Source organism: Chiloscyllium plagiosum, unplaced genomic scaffold, assembly GCF_037043375.1.
Source record: "Chiloscyllium plagiosum isolate Xiang-an unplaced genomic scaffold, Cpla_swu_hap1 HiC_scaffold_8, whole genome shotgun sequence".
NCBI lineage: Eukaryota > Metazoa > Chordata > Chondrichthyes > Orectolobiformes > Hemiscylliidae > Chiloscyllium > Chiloscyllium plagiosum.
In genome coordinates this window covers 38001364-38018244 of record NW_028270146.1, presented here as the reverse complement: position 1 = coordinate 38018244, position 16881 = coordinate 38001364, and the positions used below count along the sequence as shown (strand labels likewise).

At 40.1% G+C, this 16881-nt stretch overlaps 1 protein-coding gene across 2 annotated transcripts in view; it reads right to left on the bottom strand.

The window, feature by feature from the left end:
* dhrs7 (dehydrogenase/reductase (SDR family) member 7) overlaps positions 1-16881 on the bottom strand; it is a 70160-nt gene that overhangs the window by 37897 nt on the left and 15382 nt on the right. Inside the window, exons 2-5 of one of the 2 annotated variants that reach the window (XM_087989712.1) lie at positions 14738-14805; positions 14186-14313; positions 10959-11111; positions 5459-5565 (exon numbers count right to left, since the gene is read on the bottom strand). In XM_087989712.1, the coding sequence (XP_087845838.1) occupies positions 5459-5565; positions 10959-11111; positions 14186-14313; positions 14738-14748 (399 nt within the window). In that variant the 5' untranslated portion in view covers positions 14749-14805. Of the gene's footprint in view, positions 1-5458; positions 5566-10958; positions 11112-14185; positions 14314-14737; positions 15070-16881 lie in introns of those variants that run through there. The other variant, XM_043698466.2, reaches the window with a different exon arrangement.

Below are 16881 nucleotides of genomic sequence, written 5' to 3'. Positions count from 1 at the left end.
CCCCTTGTGCTAGCCATCACCATCTGAGGAAAAAGCATCTCACTGCCCACCCTATCTAACCCTCTGATTTTCTTATATGTCTCAACTAAGTCACCTCTTAACCTTCTTCTCTCTAACAAAAACAGCCTCAAGTTCGTCAGCCTTTCCTCATAAGACTTTCCCTCCATACCAGGCAACATCCTAGTAAACCTTCTCTGAACAGTTTCCGAAGCTTCCACATCCTTCCTGTAACGCAGTGACTAAAACTTTATGCAATAATCCAAGTGCAGCCGCATCAGAGTTTTATACAGCTGCAGCATGACCTCCTGGTTCCGAAATTCAATCCCTCTACCAATAAAAGCTAACACACTGTGTGCCTTCTTAACATCCTTATCAACCTGGGTGGCAACTTTTATGGGTCTATGCACATGGACACCGTGATCTTTCTGTTCATCTACACTACCAAGAATCTTACCTTAGCCCAGTACTCTTTATTCCTATTGCTCCTTCCAAAGTGAATGAATCACCTCACACTTATCCGCTTTAAACACCATTTGCCACCTCTCAGGCCAGCTCTGCAGCTTATCCCTCTGTAACCCATAACATCCTTTGGCACTATCTACAACTCTACCAACCTTAGTGTCACCTGAAAATTTACTAACCCATCCTTCCACGCCCTCATCCAGGTGATTTATAAAAATGACAAACAGCAGTGGCCCCAAAACAGATCCTTGCAGTATACCACCATTCTATTTATGGTTCTCGAGCGCCACGAGCTATATTTTTGCTTCCTTTTTTAGCTCATAATTTGCAAGGTTTTTTTTTGAACAGGTTAAACTGAAGACCAGGATCTAAGTCCAGCACAAAAGATTTTCATCACAGATAAACCACAAGTTCACTGGTTGGTGATAGCTATTAATTTGACTATTACTTTCAGACTGAAGATAAATAGAGGAAATATTTACAGGCTACAAACCAGAGGACCAGTATGAAACTTGTAAAAATTAAATTAAGAACTAAGTAATTAAAACAAAGATTCTGGTCCAGCACTGTGTTGTACCTGCATGATGTGGGTTCTGGAGGATCCCATTGTGGTTCATAGTGATCACATCTATAGGAGGTGTTGATTGCTCAAGGAATTCCGGCTCAGAGCTGATGAGCTAGCATTTGAATTTCAAACAATGCGACACAAACAAGCGGCAGATTCAAACCACTATAAATGCCGGAGGAAACATCACAGAAGCACTTCACAGGAGGCTGCCAAGCACTGAGGATGTCACCTAGACAGGAGACGAAACGTCTGCAACACAAATTCCCAGCTCAGCGAACAGAACCACAACAACGAGCACCTGAGCTACAAATCTTCTCACAAACTTTGAACACCCACGGGCGAGGAACGCTAAGACAAGCCAGGAAATGGGAATCCTGTGCCAACCGCCTTAGCACCACATACAAACAACTCCGGTTCCTGCAAAGCAGCAGATTCAAACCACTATAAATGCCGGAGGAAACATCACAGAAGCGCTTCACAGGAGGCTCCCAAGCACTGAGGATGTCACCTAGACAGGAGACGAAACGTCTGCAACACAAATTCCCAGCTCGGTGAACAGAACCATAACAACGAGCACCCAAGCTACAAATCTTCTCACAATCTTTGAACACATCAGGGAGGAAAGGAGTTACTTGGGCACTATATCAGGATACAGTCACACCCCTTAGATTAACCATCTTGTACATGATCAGTGGTATGTTTACTAGTGAGACTGGTAAAGGAATGCAGGAGATAGAGGGATATCTAATAGTTTGAGACACTTGTTCCATGTGTGGATGAGAGTGGGGACTGTAGAGAGGATGAGCAAACTGACCATGCCACCATGGTACAGGATGCCATTCAAAGAGAAATGAAATTGTAATTGCGGATAATACAGTCAGGGGAATAGACACTCTCTGACCAGGATTGAGAATTCCTAAAGCTCTGTTGCCTGCATGGTGCCTGGATTCAGGATATCTCATCTGGACTGCAAAGGAACTTCGAGTGGGAAGGGAAGACCCAGTTGTCATGGTCCATGTAGGTGCCATGATATAGGTAGGAAGAGAAAAGAAGTTCTGCTGGGAATATGAGCAGCTAGGGGCTAAATTTAAAAAAAAGAACAAAAAGACAATCTCCAGATTACTACCTGAGCCACAAATAATTTGGCACAAGGTCAACAAGATTAAAGAGCTAAACATGTGGTTCAAAGAGTTTGAATTCATGGGACACTGGCAAAATATCGAGGAAGCAGGACACTGTTCCAATGGGACATGCTGTGTACATCTGTGCGTGTGTGTGAGAGAGAAAAATGGAAGCAGAGAGGGGATGCTCAGAGGTAAAGTGGGTGCAGTACGTAAATGAAACAAGGCAAATGAGATTTTAATATGCACTAAATTTGGCAGGTCTGAGGTTATGGGTATCACAGAGATGTGACTGCAAGGGCATCAGGGCCAGGAACTAAATATTCAAGGATATATGTCCTATTTGAAAGGACAGGCAGATGGGCAGAGGGGGGCAAGGATGCCTTTTTAGTAAGAAACAACATTTTTGCTATCAATTTCATATTTTGTTTCTCTAGTATTTTTGAGTCTAACACTTCTTGCTATCAATTTAATAGTGACAGTCAGAATTTGTGTGGTGTGGGTAGAGTTGAGGAACCACAAAGAGAAAAAAAAGACCTTGAGGGGAGCTGTGTACAGACCTCCTAGCAGTCGTAAGGATGTGCGGCAGAAAATAAATCAGGAGCAAGGAAAGACACTATTACAATGATTATGGGGTACTTCTATATGCAGGTCGACTGGGGATGAATCAAGTTGGCAACTGATTTCAAGGAAAGGAATTTATGGAAGGTCTACAAGACAGTTGTTTTCGAGCAGCTTGTAGTATAGCCCACTACAGTACAGGCAACTCTGGATTGGTGATGCGTAATGAATCATACCTGTTTGGGGAGTTTAAGGTGAAGGACCCCTATGGTTGAAGTGACCATGACAGAATTCACACTACAATTTGAGAGGGAGGAACTGGAATCAGATATAATGGTATTACAATTCAGTAAAATATAACTGCAAAGACCTGAGGGAGGAGATGGCCAGAATTGACTGGAAGGAAAGCCTAGCAGGCAAGATAACGCAATAACAATGGAAGGGGTTTCTGGGGGCAATTTGGGAGATACAGCAGAAATTCATCCCAAGAAAGAAAAAACATATTTAGGATATATCAAGGCAACCACAAGGAAGTCAGGGACTGCATGAAAGCAAAATAAAAGGCATACAATGTGGTGAAGATTAGTGGGAAAACCTGAGGATTAAGAAACCTTTAAAAAGCAGCAGAGGATAACAGAGAAAAAAAGCGGGGACGGGGAGATACGTGAAGGATGAAAGAAGGGTGCCACGGTGGTTAGCACTGCTGCCTCACAGTGCCAGAAACCTGGGTTCAATTCCCACCTCAGGCGACTCTCTGTGTGGAGTTTGCACAGGTTAGGTGAATTGGCCATGCTAAATTGCCCGTAGTGTTAGGTGAAGGGGTAAATGTAGGGGAATGGGTCTGGGTGGTTTGCGCTTCAGCGAGTGGGTGTGGACTTGTTGGGCCGAAGGGCCTGTTTCCACACTGTAAGTAATCTAATCCAGAAAAAGATGAAATAAGAGAGTAAGCTAGCTTGTAATATAAAATATTGCTTGAGTTGTTTTAAATATCTAAAAATGTCAAGACAGAGGCAAGACTGGACATTGGACCACTAGAAAATAAGGCTGGAGAAGTGGTAATGGGGAACAAAGAAATGGTGGAGAAATTGAATTGGTACTTTCCATCAATCTTCATGGTGGATGAAAACAGAAGCATGCTAGAACTTAAAAAAAAGTCAGAGGCATAAGTGAGTGTAGTGGCCATCAGTAAGGAGAAAGTGTTGGGGAAGCTGAAAATGTCAGAAGGTTGCTAAATCATTGCAGAATTCTGAAAGAGATAGCAGAGGACTTTGTGGAATCTCTCAGGAATCACAAGAGTCAGGGAGGGTCCAAGAGGACTGGAAAGTGGTTAATGTAACATCCCTGTTTAAGAGGGGAGGCAGGCAGAAGACTTGTCAAAGGTTGGATACTATAGGCTTGACCTAGATTGTTGATAAGAAGTTAATCTATTATTCAGGAGGAGATTGTGGAGTACTTGGAAGTACATGGTAAAACAGAGACATATTTGGCAAGGGGAGGTCATGTCTGCTGGAGGTAATGAGTAAGTTAGATGAGAGTTGAACCAGTCAGTGTGGTCTATTTGGATTTCCAGGAAACCTTTTGACAAGGTGCCACACAGGAGGCTGCTAAGTAAGACAATAGCCCATGGTGTAAGGGACAAGGTTCTGGCATGAAGTGGATAGCAGCCAAAGAGTAGTGGAGTTTCACACGGATCTGTGTTGGGACAACAACTATTCACTTTATGAATTAACAATCTGGACAAAGTAACTAAGAGTATTATTGCTAAGTTTGCAGATGACAAGATAGGTGGAGAGACAGGTAGTGCTGGGGGAGTAGCGAGGCTGCAGAAAGACTTGGGCAGACTAGGAGAGTGGACAAAGAATATCACATTGGTAAGTGTGGGGTTATGCACTTTGGTAGGAAGAAGATAGATTATTTACTAAACAAGGAAAGGCTTCAGAAATCTGAAGCACAAAGAGCCTTGAAGCCCCACTACAGAATTCTCTTATGATTAACATGCATTCAGTTGACATTTAGGAAAGCAAATGAAATATTAGCATTTAGTTCAAGAGGGCCAGAATACAAGAGCAGAAATATGCTGCTGAGCTGTTTATGTCTCTGGTCAGATGCATTTGGAATATTGAGAGTAGTTTTAGGCCCAGTATCTATGGAAAGATGGCCTTGGAGATCCAGAAATTGTTTCCAAGAATGATGCTGGGGATAAAGGGTTTATCATGAGTACTGTCTGAGGATTCTCGATCTGTACTCAGTTTAAAAAGGATTTTTTTGGGGTGTCAAGGGTGGACAGGGTGAGAGAAGAAACAGACAGGGAGAGACATAGAGACAATAGAGAGGGAGAGGGAAGAGATTTTTATTAAACCTACAGAAAGGTCTGGATTGAGTGAAAGTGGGTAAGAGTTTTTCACTAGTAGAGGAGACTGGGACCTGAGGGCATAGCCACAGAATGAAGGGACAACCCTTTAGAACTGAGCGGAGGAGGAATTTCTTCAGTCAGAGGGTGGTGAGCCTATGGAACTCACTTGCCAGTGAAGGTTATGGAGGCGAAGACACTGAGTCTGTTCAAGACAGAGATAGATAGGTTCTTGATTGTTAGGGGGATTGAGGGTTACACGGAGAAGGTGGGAAAGTGGGATAGAGAAACATATCAGTCACAACAAATAACAAAACAAACTTGATAGGCCAAATTGCCTACTTCTACTTCTGTCTTATGGTCTTATAATAAATGGAAAATCATGAGGAAACGTACTTTACCAAAGTACTGGATAACACTTTTTGTCGCATCCTTGTGGGAACTGCTTACATTCAGGTCAAGTAGCAGAACAAGAATGTCCTTTACTCGTAGCTTGCTATGATCTACAAAACAAGTCATATTCACTGAGTGAATACTAAAACAAATGAATATTTTATGCTAAATCATTTCATTCTTTTGGTTTTCATTTTTAAAGCCTTGCCTAAAATATAGCTATTAATAAATAGTTAAACTAAAAATCATACCATGATTAAAATTTGAAACATAACAAATTTGAACTTGAAACTTGAGACACAAAACACTCTACCCCATTTTAAAGTCTTATCCGGAGAGTTAGCAGGTAATCGTTTTGAATATTTTGCATTTCTGCAGTGAAATTATTTTTCCTGTCATACCTTGGGATGTCAGAACCTAGGACACCCAGACAGTGTTGAAATAATTCCACAAAATCTAGTATCCCATCACCAAGTCATCCTTTCTTTTTTCACACATGCATAGTACATGACATTAATCCAGCCAGCTCAGAGCTGGCTCCTAGAGTGAACAGAACTCCTGAGATTCTGGTCAGCCAGGACTCCCTGACTGGTCCAGATTAACAGCCCCAAATAGGGAACTTTGAATTCTATGAGGTCCATCTGGCTGACCTCGTTCCAATCACTATGAGTGCATGCATGCAAATCCTCTGAAAGCAGCAGGACAGGCGAGTTGGTAAAGAGTAGGCCATGGAGTTTAATTTAGATAAATGTGAGGTCATACGTAAGGCAAACCAGGGCAGGACATTTACAGTTAATGGTAGGCCCCTGGGGAGTGTTGTCGAACAAAGAGACCTAGGGGTGCTGATATATAGTTTCTCAAAAGTGGAGTTGCAGATAAACAGGGCAATGAAGACGGCATTTGGCAAGCTTGCCTTCATTGGTCAGAACATTGAATATATGAGTTAGGATACTAAACTTTTCTAAAACTGGGTTTTAGAGAGCTATGAGAAATAAGCTGGAGTAAAAGAAAGTGACTAATTAGGCAACACTGACAGGCACAATAGTCAAATAGGTTTTTCTCTTTGTCTCATTCAAAATTTGCAGGATTGCCATGAAACAAGTCTAAATTTGGAAAGTTCAAAGGGTAGAACATTGAACAGTACTGTTGATGATTGACACAAAAGCCAAATAAGAGAGTCCATATTCATGGTAAAATATACAACATGATAGCAGTTTCCAAAGGTCAGCCAACTTGATAATATTTAAGTCCTTACTGACAACAATATCCACGTGAAATCATTTTTAACATTCCTGTAGAGCATTTATATTTAAATATTTTCTTAATTTACAAAGTAAAACTGTACATTTTAAAAAATGTCCTTTGCAAAGCACAGATCAAGAAGAGGGTGGTGTACCTAAGAGGGCAATTCCAATCTAAAATCTTCAGTCTTAGTGATGTTTGATTAATTTATGATACTTGGAATATTCCCCTACTAGATGAAGAATTTCTAAGATCTAAATATTTGGAGGATCTTACAGTAAAATATTGGAAATGGAAACAAAAAGTAAAAATATAACAAAATGAAAGTGCTCCAACAGTGTATAGTGTTTCATTTATACTCCTTGCAAAAGCTCACATACCAGTCGACCATAGTTTTTGTGACACTGGTTAATTGTTCCATTGAGTGCAGCACTGGAATGTGGTATCTCAGAAGTTTGTACTCTCTTACAACTTCTTTTTGGTGATCTTGTTCACACTTGAAAGGTGAATTTAACCCTTTAGTAAATTTTAGAAACCCTAGTCTTTTGGCACATACTGACAAATACCAAACAACCTATAATTTCGTCCCCTACCCCTTCCCTTTCAGTCCCGCCTATTGGCTCTTGGCAAACATCCAAGTAGGCCAAATAATGGGGCCCGCATTCTGAGGCAGAAGCAGGATCACAAACTCTCACCACGGGCTTAGTCACCAAAAGCCATTGTTTATTAATTCTTTCCAAGCTCCATATAGCATAATCAATTATATAAGTCATTCTGATTGACCAAACCAAGTATGACACTGATTAGTTTAAGCACTGCATGATTCATCGCTAATTAGCTCTTCAGGGTGATGGACACTGACCAAAGTCACTACCCACTAAGGTCTGACTGGCTGACATTGTCACTGAGGAGTCCATTCTCTTCATCAGGTGTGTTATTAGTTTGCTAAAATAACTATTCTTTGCTCAAAAACTAAAGCAGAAATTGCTGGAAAAACGTCAGCAAGTCTGACTGCACATGTGGAGAGAAAGCAGATTTATTTCAGGTCCAGTGACCCTTCAAAGCTAATCTGAAGATTTGGACACTAAGATTTAACTCTGCTTTCTCTTTACAGATGTTGCCAGATCAGCAGTTTTTCCAGCAATTTTTTTTTGTTTCTGACTTCTAGCATCACAGTTTTTAAGAAAAAATAAATATTCTTTGCTTCTTTGTTAAAGGAAAAGGGAAGCTTATGTAATCTGGACGCAATGATTTCGATGTCTTGAACTCATGTCTTAATCCCAGCACTTAATTGATAAAGTTCCTGCAAAAAATCAGATACTTCATCATTAACAGTTTGTTTTTCTCTGGATTGATTATGTTGCATGAAATCTTAAAAACAGTTTAACGTTTCTTATACCTTGCCCAAAACATGAAGCACATTAATTTCTACGATTTATAATAAGGTTGATTACATCAATTCTAAAAGAAAAGAGTTACATTTAATCAATTAACAGATTATAACTCATTGATCAGAACTGACAAGCTCGAAAGTTTATCATCTCTTATTTGACAATGGAAGTCTGGATTTGAAACAAAACAAACATTCTCAGTCTTACAGCTGCAATTCTAAATTCCCAATATTTTTATCTTGCATTTGCAAGCTCTATGTTGGCTTAAGACCTTAACCCGATCCCACAGTTCTCAGTTGCAAGGGATTCCAAAGACTCATATTCTTCAAGAAATTCGTCCTCATCTCAGTCTTAAATTGGCACTCCTTAATTATGAGATGATATCCTCTTGTCTTAGAATCTCCCATGGATCCTCTCAGCATTTATACTGTCAAGCCCTTTAATAATCCTACTTGTTTCAATGAAGTGGAGGAGCCGGTGTTGGACGAAGGTGAACAAAGTTAAAAATCATACTACACTAGGTTATAGTCCAGCAGGTTTCTTTGAAAGCACTATCTTTCAGAGCGCTGCTCCTCATCAGGTATCTGATGAAGGAGCAGCGCTCCTAAAGCTAGTGCTTCCAAATAAACGTGCTGGATTATCATCTTTGTTGTGTGATTTTTAACTTTGTTTCAATGAAATTTGCTCTCATTCTTCTAAATTTTAATAACTATTGCTCAAAAGACAATCCCTCCATATTGGGGATCAACCTCGGTGAACATTCTCCAAACGGCCGCCAATGAAATGATATAGTTTCTGAACAAGGGGACACATACTGTTCACGGGACACCGGTATCTCACCAGCAACTTGTACGGTTGCAGTAAAACCCAATTTTTCATACTCTAACCCCCTTGAAATAAAGCTGAAAATGTGTTGCTGGAAAAGTGCAGCAGGTCAGGCAGCATCCAAAGAGCAGGAGAATTCCATACACGCACCATTCCATATATGAAAAAGTTGTCCCTTAAGTCCCTTTTAAATCTTTCCCCACTCACCCCAAACCTATGCCCTCTAATTTTCTGGACTCCCCCACCCCAGGGAAAAGACCTTGTCTATTTATCCTATCCATGCCCTTCATGATTGTATAAACTTCTATAAGGTCACCCCTCAGCCTCCGACGATCCAGGGAAATAGCCCCAGCCTATTCAGCCTCTCCCTTTAGCTCAAACCCTCCAACTCTGGCAACGTCCTTGTAAATCTTTTCTGAATCCTTTCAAGTTTCACAACATCCCTCCTAAAGCAGGGAGACCAGAATTTCACAAAATATTCCAGAAGCGGCCTAACCAATGTCCTGTGCAGCTACAACATGACCTCCCAACTCCTTTATAGGAGCGAGATACACAAATTATTCTAAATTCCAGAAACACCAGCTATAGTACATAGTAATGATACAGATGTTTGTCTCCACTCATCTGGAGTATGACCAATACCTGTTGTTTGAAGAATTGCCCTTTTAATTCCAATATCCTAGATTTCAACAGAGAATGATCTGCTTCTTTGTGGGGCTGTTTAACTTTATCTAAGGAACGTCCTGTTCTGGGACGCTCATGACCTGAATTGACTGCCTTTTTGCGACCTACTCAGACTGAAGACTCGATTTTTCCAAGTCCCTCTAATACACACCCATGTTCTGCCAAACTCCAACTTTGTAAAACTTCAGGTCCCCAACCTGGCTCAGTGACCCCAATTCAGATCTTATTGGTCTCATTCGTCTAAGATCCCCACCTGATGTCAAGCCACCCCAAAAGGTAATGGCTAATCTGAGCCACATCAGCCTAGTAAGTGAGCTATTAAACCTTTTTTCCCCACTTAGGCCAGACAAGACTCGGGTTGCTTAAAAGTTTATTCACGCATGCATCAGAGATGAATAAATCAAAAAGTGGCATATTGCTGAAAATCTTTATTACAAAACCAAAACTCTTATATTTTTACATATAAGGCTTCCGACCAACTATTTCTACAGATAATTTCCAAAACATTACATTTTTACTTATACAAATATCTATCTTAACAATAATAATAGTCTACATACCATTGTGGTACGCATAACAGCATGATCCAATCATATTCAAACTAATACATATGATTATGTTATTCAATCATATAACCATCTTGTAGTTGAAAGTACATCTAACTGAAAACCTATACTGTCACTTTGACCCCTTTCTCGACTGATGGGTTATCATACGCCATTTATCACTGAGCACAGTGGTGAGCAACACACTGCAGGAAACTCCAATTACATGCAGACTGACAGTGATGATCTCAGCATTGCTGCTAACAAAATCACTGCTGGGAAGTGCACATTACCTATAATACTCATTGGAAGCCATGCAGACAGAGATAATTGGATAAGGGTGATACTGCTCTTTATTTCTTAACAATTGGATCAAGAGGATGGTGACAGCTTTCTTCATGTAAATGACGCCTGGGCATGAAAGATTTAAGGAGAAACTGAGGACTGCAGATGCTGGAGATCAGAATTGAAATCTATGGCGCTGGAAAAGCATAGCAGGTCAGGCAGCATCTGAGGAGCAGGAGAGTCGACGTGTCGGGCATAAGCCCTTCATCAGGAACTGATGAATAGAGGAAAAATGAAAAAAAAGTCTAGCGTTTCAACTGAGGCAAAGAAAGATAATTTCAGGCAGTTCACAAGAAGAAACTTTACTTACATCCGTTACAAACGCTGATAGTGCTAAAATTATTTCACAACTCTTCAACTCTGTTTCAATCTCCAAGGATAGTGAACAGCACAACTAATTAATTTCCTTTAGTTACATACTAAATTTACTTTTCCAGTAATCTATACGATCATTAAAAATATTTTACTTACCAAGGCAGTTTTGTTTAACTCGTTCCAGTTCAGCAACTCTCCTAGCAGATAGCACCAAAAAAGCTCCTAATTTTGCTAGTTGATATGCCAGCTCCTCTCCAATTCCAGAAGAGGCCCCCGTTATCCATACCACTTTCTTGTAGAGTTTGTCTTCTATTGAATATTAAATACCTAGCTTGTAAATGTTATTCCTTGACTATCAAAAATACCTTTACAAACTATTAATTTCCATTCATGAATAAGTTGAGTCTTAATGATAGCAGAAATATTTCAAATAAAGACCCCTAGATCTTGCATTTTTGTTGATGTAAAACAAATGCTCAAGATTGGAAAATTGTGTAGGCATCTACCACAACAGATCTCTGCATACCTAAGATGAGCTTCTTAGAGGAGTGCAGCTCCAATCAAGAAGCTCAACACTATTCAGAAAAAAAAGCTGTGTGGTCAATTGACACACCACCCATTTACATTTACTTCCTTCATCAATGTATAATGGCAATAATGTGTGCCATCTCCAAGATGCACTGCAATAACTCACCAAGGCTCCTTCTGCAGCACCTTCCAAATCCACCTCCATGCAATAGTATCCCACTACCTTGATGCAATGTGTCACATTTACATAAATATAAACAATCATTTATTTGAGAATTTGGATTTTGAACTAGTGGCACATGGGGTTTGGTCTGCATATACAAGAGTAGTGTAATGAACAACTTGTCAGTACTTTGAGAGCTATGAAGATTTAAAAGCCAATGTAAAAGGGGTGATAATGGTAATTTGTTTGCATAGGGACAGTTTTACAAGCAGACAAAGTAAAATAGTAGAGGTGCATGAGCTTGTTTTCAGTTTGGAAATGTAAGGGATTTGTTTTTGGCTTAAGGGGTAAACTCATTGCTGGGGAAGTTTTTGTTTTCAGTTCACAGATATCTTGAAGGAAGTTACATGTAAGAAACACACACAAACCTGAAAAAGGAAGATGGTTTAGAATTGTTAAGAAATGGTTTACTTCACTGTTAAAAAAAATCAGTGTGGAAGTTCCAGATCAAAAGTCTTTGGTTAAATCCTGAAATGGTTACTTGAAGTCAAGTAAGTTAGTTGTGGAACTAACCAAGGAAAAGAAATTGCTAAATTGGGAATTGAAAAGAAACAGCCATGTTAAAAGCTATAGATGTCATTAGCACAAAATGAGATTTTCTACCATACTGAGATAGAAGGGATTGTATTTTTGTGTAATTCAAAATCTTTCAAATTGTGTTATATGTAAATAGCTTGGTCAACCTTTCTTTTACAAACTTCTGTTTGTTTGTTAAAACCAGATCTACATTATTGCAGGCTTATGTGTCAGTGAAAGACCATCTTAACTTATTTTTAAAAAATCTATCAAGGCAGATTTCAGTTTGAAATGTGACTAGCCAATAATAGCATTAACTAGGATTTGGGACTCTTGTGGGATTTGAATACACTGGATGAATTATTCTGAAAAAAGATCACTAGATCCAAAATATTAACTCTGCTTTCTCTCCACATTTGCTGCCAGTCTTGCGAAGCTTATCCAGCAATTTCTGTCTTTGTTTCAGAGTTTCAGCATCTGCAGTTCTTTCGATTTTTATTTACCAACATGTAGACTGAGCTGGAGAGATTCAGCCCAAGAAAGAGACGAGATAGCCTGGGGTGGTTTTCCTTAGAATAGCGAATGAAGAATAGAATATAATATAATATAGGGAGACTTAAGAGAGATTTACAAAGCTATGAGGGACAACATGGGGATGGTTAACCTCATGTACCCTTAGTAGAAGGGTCAGCAACCAGGAGACATAGCCTTAAGGTAAGGAGCTGCAGGTTTATACAGGGAACTCTGCCTAAAAAGAGTGGTAGGAACACTCAAGGCATTTTAGTGGTATTTAGTTAAGCACGTGAAACATCATAGCATACAAGGCTACAGGCCAAGTGCTAGAAAATGGATTAGAATAGATAGGTGCTTGATGACTGGCAAACTTTAGCCGATAACTTAGCCATGGGCCATAATAAACTTGACAGTAATTGTTAGTGGACTATTTGATTGAAAGCAGAGAGTTGTGCACAATGACAATATAAGTATTGAGTACAGGAGTTGGGAGGTCATGTTGCAGCTGTACAGGACATTGGTTAGGCCACTTTTGGAATATTGCATGCAATTCTGGTCTCCTTCCTATCTGAAAGATGTTGTGAAAGGGTTCAGAAAAGATTTACAAGGATGTTGCCAGGGTTGGAGGATTTGAGCTATAGGGAGAGGCTGAACAAGCTGGGGCTTTTTTCCCTGGAGCGTCAGAGGCTGAGGGGTGACCTTATAGAGGTTTACAAAATTAAGAGGGGCATGGATAAGGTAAATAGGCAAAGTCTTTTCCCTGGGATTGGGGAGTCCAGAAGTAGAGGGCATAGGTTTAGGGTGAGAGGGGAAAGATATAAAAGAGACCCAAGGGGCAACTTTTTCATGCAGCGGGTGGTAGGTGTATGGAATGAGCTGCCAGAGGAAGTGGTGCAGACTGGTACAATTGCAACATTTAAGAGGCTTTTGGATGGGTATATGAATAGGAAGGGTTTGGAGGGATATGGGCTGGGTGCTGGCAGGTGGGACTACATTGGGCTGGGATATCTGGTCGGCATGGATGGGTTGGACCGAAGGGTCTGTTTCCATGCTGTACATCTCTATGACGCTATAAATGCCAAGATTGTGAATGACATGAAAATTGATGTTAATGTTATGAATTGCCAGATGAACTTGATTTTTCTTCACAGATTGTGCCTTATATGGGTTGAAACTATGGAGAGTTACTGCAGTTACTAGATTTCCCTCCAGATGGTATCAGGAACATTCCTGGATTTTCAAACTACTTAATCCAGGATAACGGAGTTCATTGTAAAATTCCTAATGCTATTAAGCTGAAATTTGCCAATTAATATAAACCACGTATTAGATTTGGATGTTTTCATTATGTCACTTGAACATCAAAGAATATGGGGAAATGAGAGAAGTTTACAGAATTATGACGGGCATGGTTACTTAGAGTTTTTTTTTCAGGCTGGGGACATAGTTTAAGGTAGAAAGTTTAAAGGATGGAAATTTGTCAATAAAGGTAGAGTTCAGTGAAATCTGAAGTGAGTTTGTATTGGTGCAATGATTAATTTTTACAACATTATTTGAAGTAGATTAATTACTGAACATAGAAGTAAAATTACAATCTCTGTACCTGGCTTGTTTCCAAAACATTCACACCATAACAATGTCAAATCTCCATCAGCTCTCAAGAACCGAATAAACTGCACGATCACGTAAATCACTAGACAGTAATACAGTAATGATAAGAGATCCATTGTCCTAGTGTTTGATAAAATAAAGAAAAGCCATGTGAATTGAACTAATCAAAACGTAACATGTAAACTTAATTCCCATTTCTTCACTAGTGACCTATAAAGCATAAACACGCCTCAGCAAATTAAGTTTAAGCCAGAAGTCAAAACATATTATGTATTATACATATTTTGCTCTGTTCGGATTGCTATTTGTGAATTATAATTACGCTTGCGACAACATTCTTAAATTGAATATCAAGTTTTCCAATGTTAATATTGAGTTACGTGGTTTACTAACTTTATCCAATCGTTTCCAAATTGGCGCTTTTAAAATGCAGTAAACCGTGTAATGAATTTGTACAATCGTTTTCTATACGAATGTGCCAATTCAACAGAAAAAAAACCTGAAGTACGACAACGCTAGAAATTTCAAATAAAGAACAACTTACGCTGAGATCATACATTCAACTTATCAGAAGGTCCCTCGGCGCTTCACGGCAACGTCAACGAACAAAATCTGACAGCAAGGCAGAAAACAAGATGTTAAAATACCTATCCAAACGTTTAGCTTGTCAGGAGGGTGTTGAAAGTAGGTGGGGTTTAGAGCAAGCGCACGAAAGTTTAAGAATCCAATGCGGTAAGGTCACCAATATCATAGGCAGATTGGAAGCTAATCAAACTAATTTTATCGACCGAGTTGTTATCTAATTTTTATGAAGCTTTCGTCTCAGTAAGAAAGTCGCCTTTGCATTTTTCTCAGTCGTGAAATTCCGAAACTCAGGCTGTCGGTCTTTGTCTACCTGAGAGTAAACAATTTTTAATATCTGAGCCTCAGGAATGACCCACCTTCAGTTCGATCAACATTACATCCGGGACCTGATCCACCGGTTCCAGCCCGCGAAATTCAAACCTTGCGGGAAGCTCGAGGCTGCGATGATGACAGCACGTGCCCGTTCGACCCATCCTGCAGGGTCTAATCTCTGCCGGGGAGGGGAACGTGCAAACCCTGTACCAATCCCCTGAAGCGCTTTCTGTCTCCGTCACACCGTCCGGCATATAATCAGCATTCCAAATGCCAAACATTCGCTACGGCGAAAACATAATTTCTCTCGTCGTGATCTTGCCAATCGCACCACAAACACGGTGGCGTTACTTTCACATTCCATATCGTTAAAAATCACACGACACCAGGTTAGAGTCCAACAGGTTTATTTGGAAGCACTAGCTTTCGAAAAGCTGCTTCTTCATCAGGTGGTTGTGGAGCGGGACCATAAGACAGAATTTATCGCAAAGGTTACAATGTCACGCGGCTGAAACATATTAAACAAACTTAGATTGTTTTTCAGGTTTTTCGTCTTTTAGAATTGTTTTGCGAGTTTCAGTTCCTTAATATGTAAATCCAAGAACTCCCTTTTTGTTAGAAACCCTGAAGTTATTTTGAGAATCTGACTTAAAACGTGACTTGAGAATGTACAGACCTCTCAGTTGAAGAGCATTTCAGTGACAGTCTCGCCTTTACCATGGCCATGGAGAGAGATAGGAACAGATAGTATGTGAACGTATTTAATTGAAGGAGAGGAAATTACACTGCTATTAAACAGGAGCTGTGGAGTATAAACTGGGAACAATTGTTTTACGGGAAATGCACAACACAAATGTGGAGGCTATTTAAGGAGCACTTACTGTGAGTGTTGGATAACTGTCTCACTGAAACAGGCAAGGATGTAAGGTAAAGGAGGCCTGGAATAACGAGAAGAGGAGCTTCTCGTCAAGAGGAAGAAGGAGGCTTACTTAAGGTTGAGGAAGCAAGGATCTGACTAGCTTTAGAGGATTACAGGGTAGATAGGAAAGAACTCAAAAATGGACTGAGGAGAGGTAGGAGGGGTCATGAGAAAGCCTTGGCAGGAAGGATGAGGGAAAACTCAAAACCATTCTACACTTATGTGAGGAATAAGAGAATGATCACAGAGAGAGTAGGACCAATCAGGGACAATGGAGAGAACTTGTGCATGGAGTCTGAAGAGGTAAGGGACACCCTAAATGAGTTTTTTGCTTCAGTATTCAATAGAGAGAGAGGGACCTTGTTGATAGTGAGAACACCATGGACCAGGTTAATAGGCTTGAACAGATATTGAGGAAGTGGATGTGCTGGAAATCCTGGGAAGCATCATGACATAAAAGTCCCCAGGGTCGGACCAGATATATCTAAGGTTACTATGGGAAACAAGGAATGAGATTGCTGCGCCTCTGACAATGATCTTTGCACCCTCACTCTACACGGCAGCAGTATCAAAAGAGTGGAGGGAGGCAAATATTGTCCCTCTGTTCAAGAAAGGGAATAGGGAAATCCCTGGGAATTACAGACCAGTCAGTTTTATGTCTGTGGTAAGCAAGGTACTGAAAAGGATTCTGAGAGATAGGATTCATGACTATTTGGGAAAATATAGTTTGATTAAAGATAGTAAGCATGGTTTTGTGAGAGGCAGGTCATGCCTCACAAGCCTGATTGAGTTCTTTGAGGATTTAGGGTGTAGATTTGCTTGCTGAGCTGTAGGTTTGATATCCAGACGTTTCATTACCTGGCTAGATAACA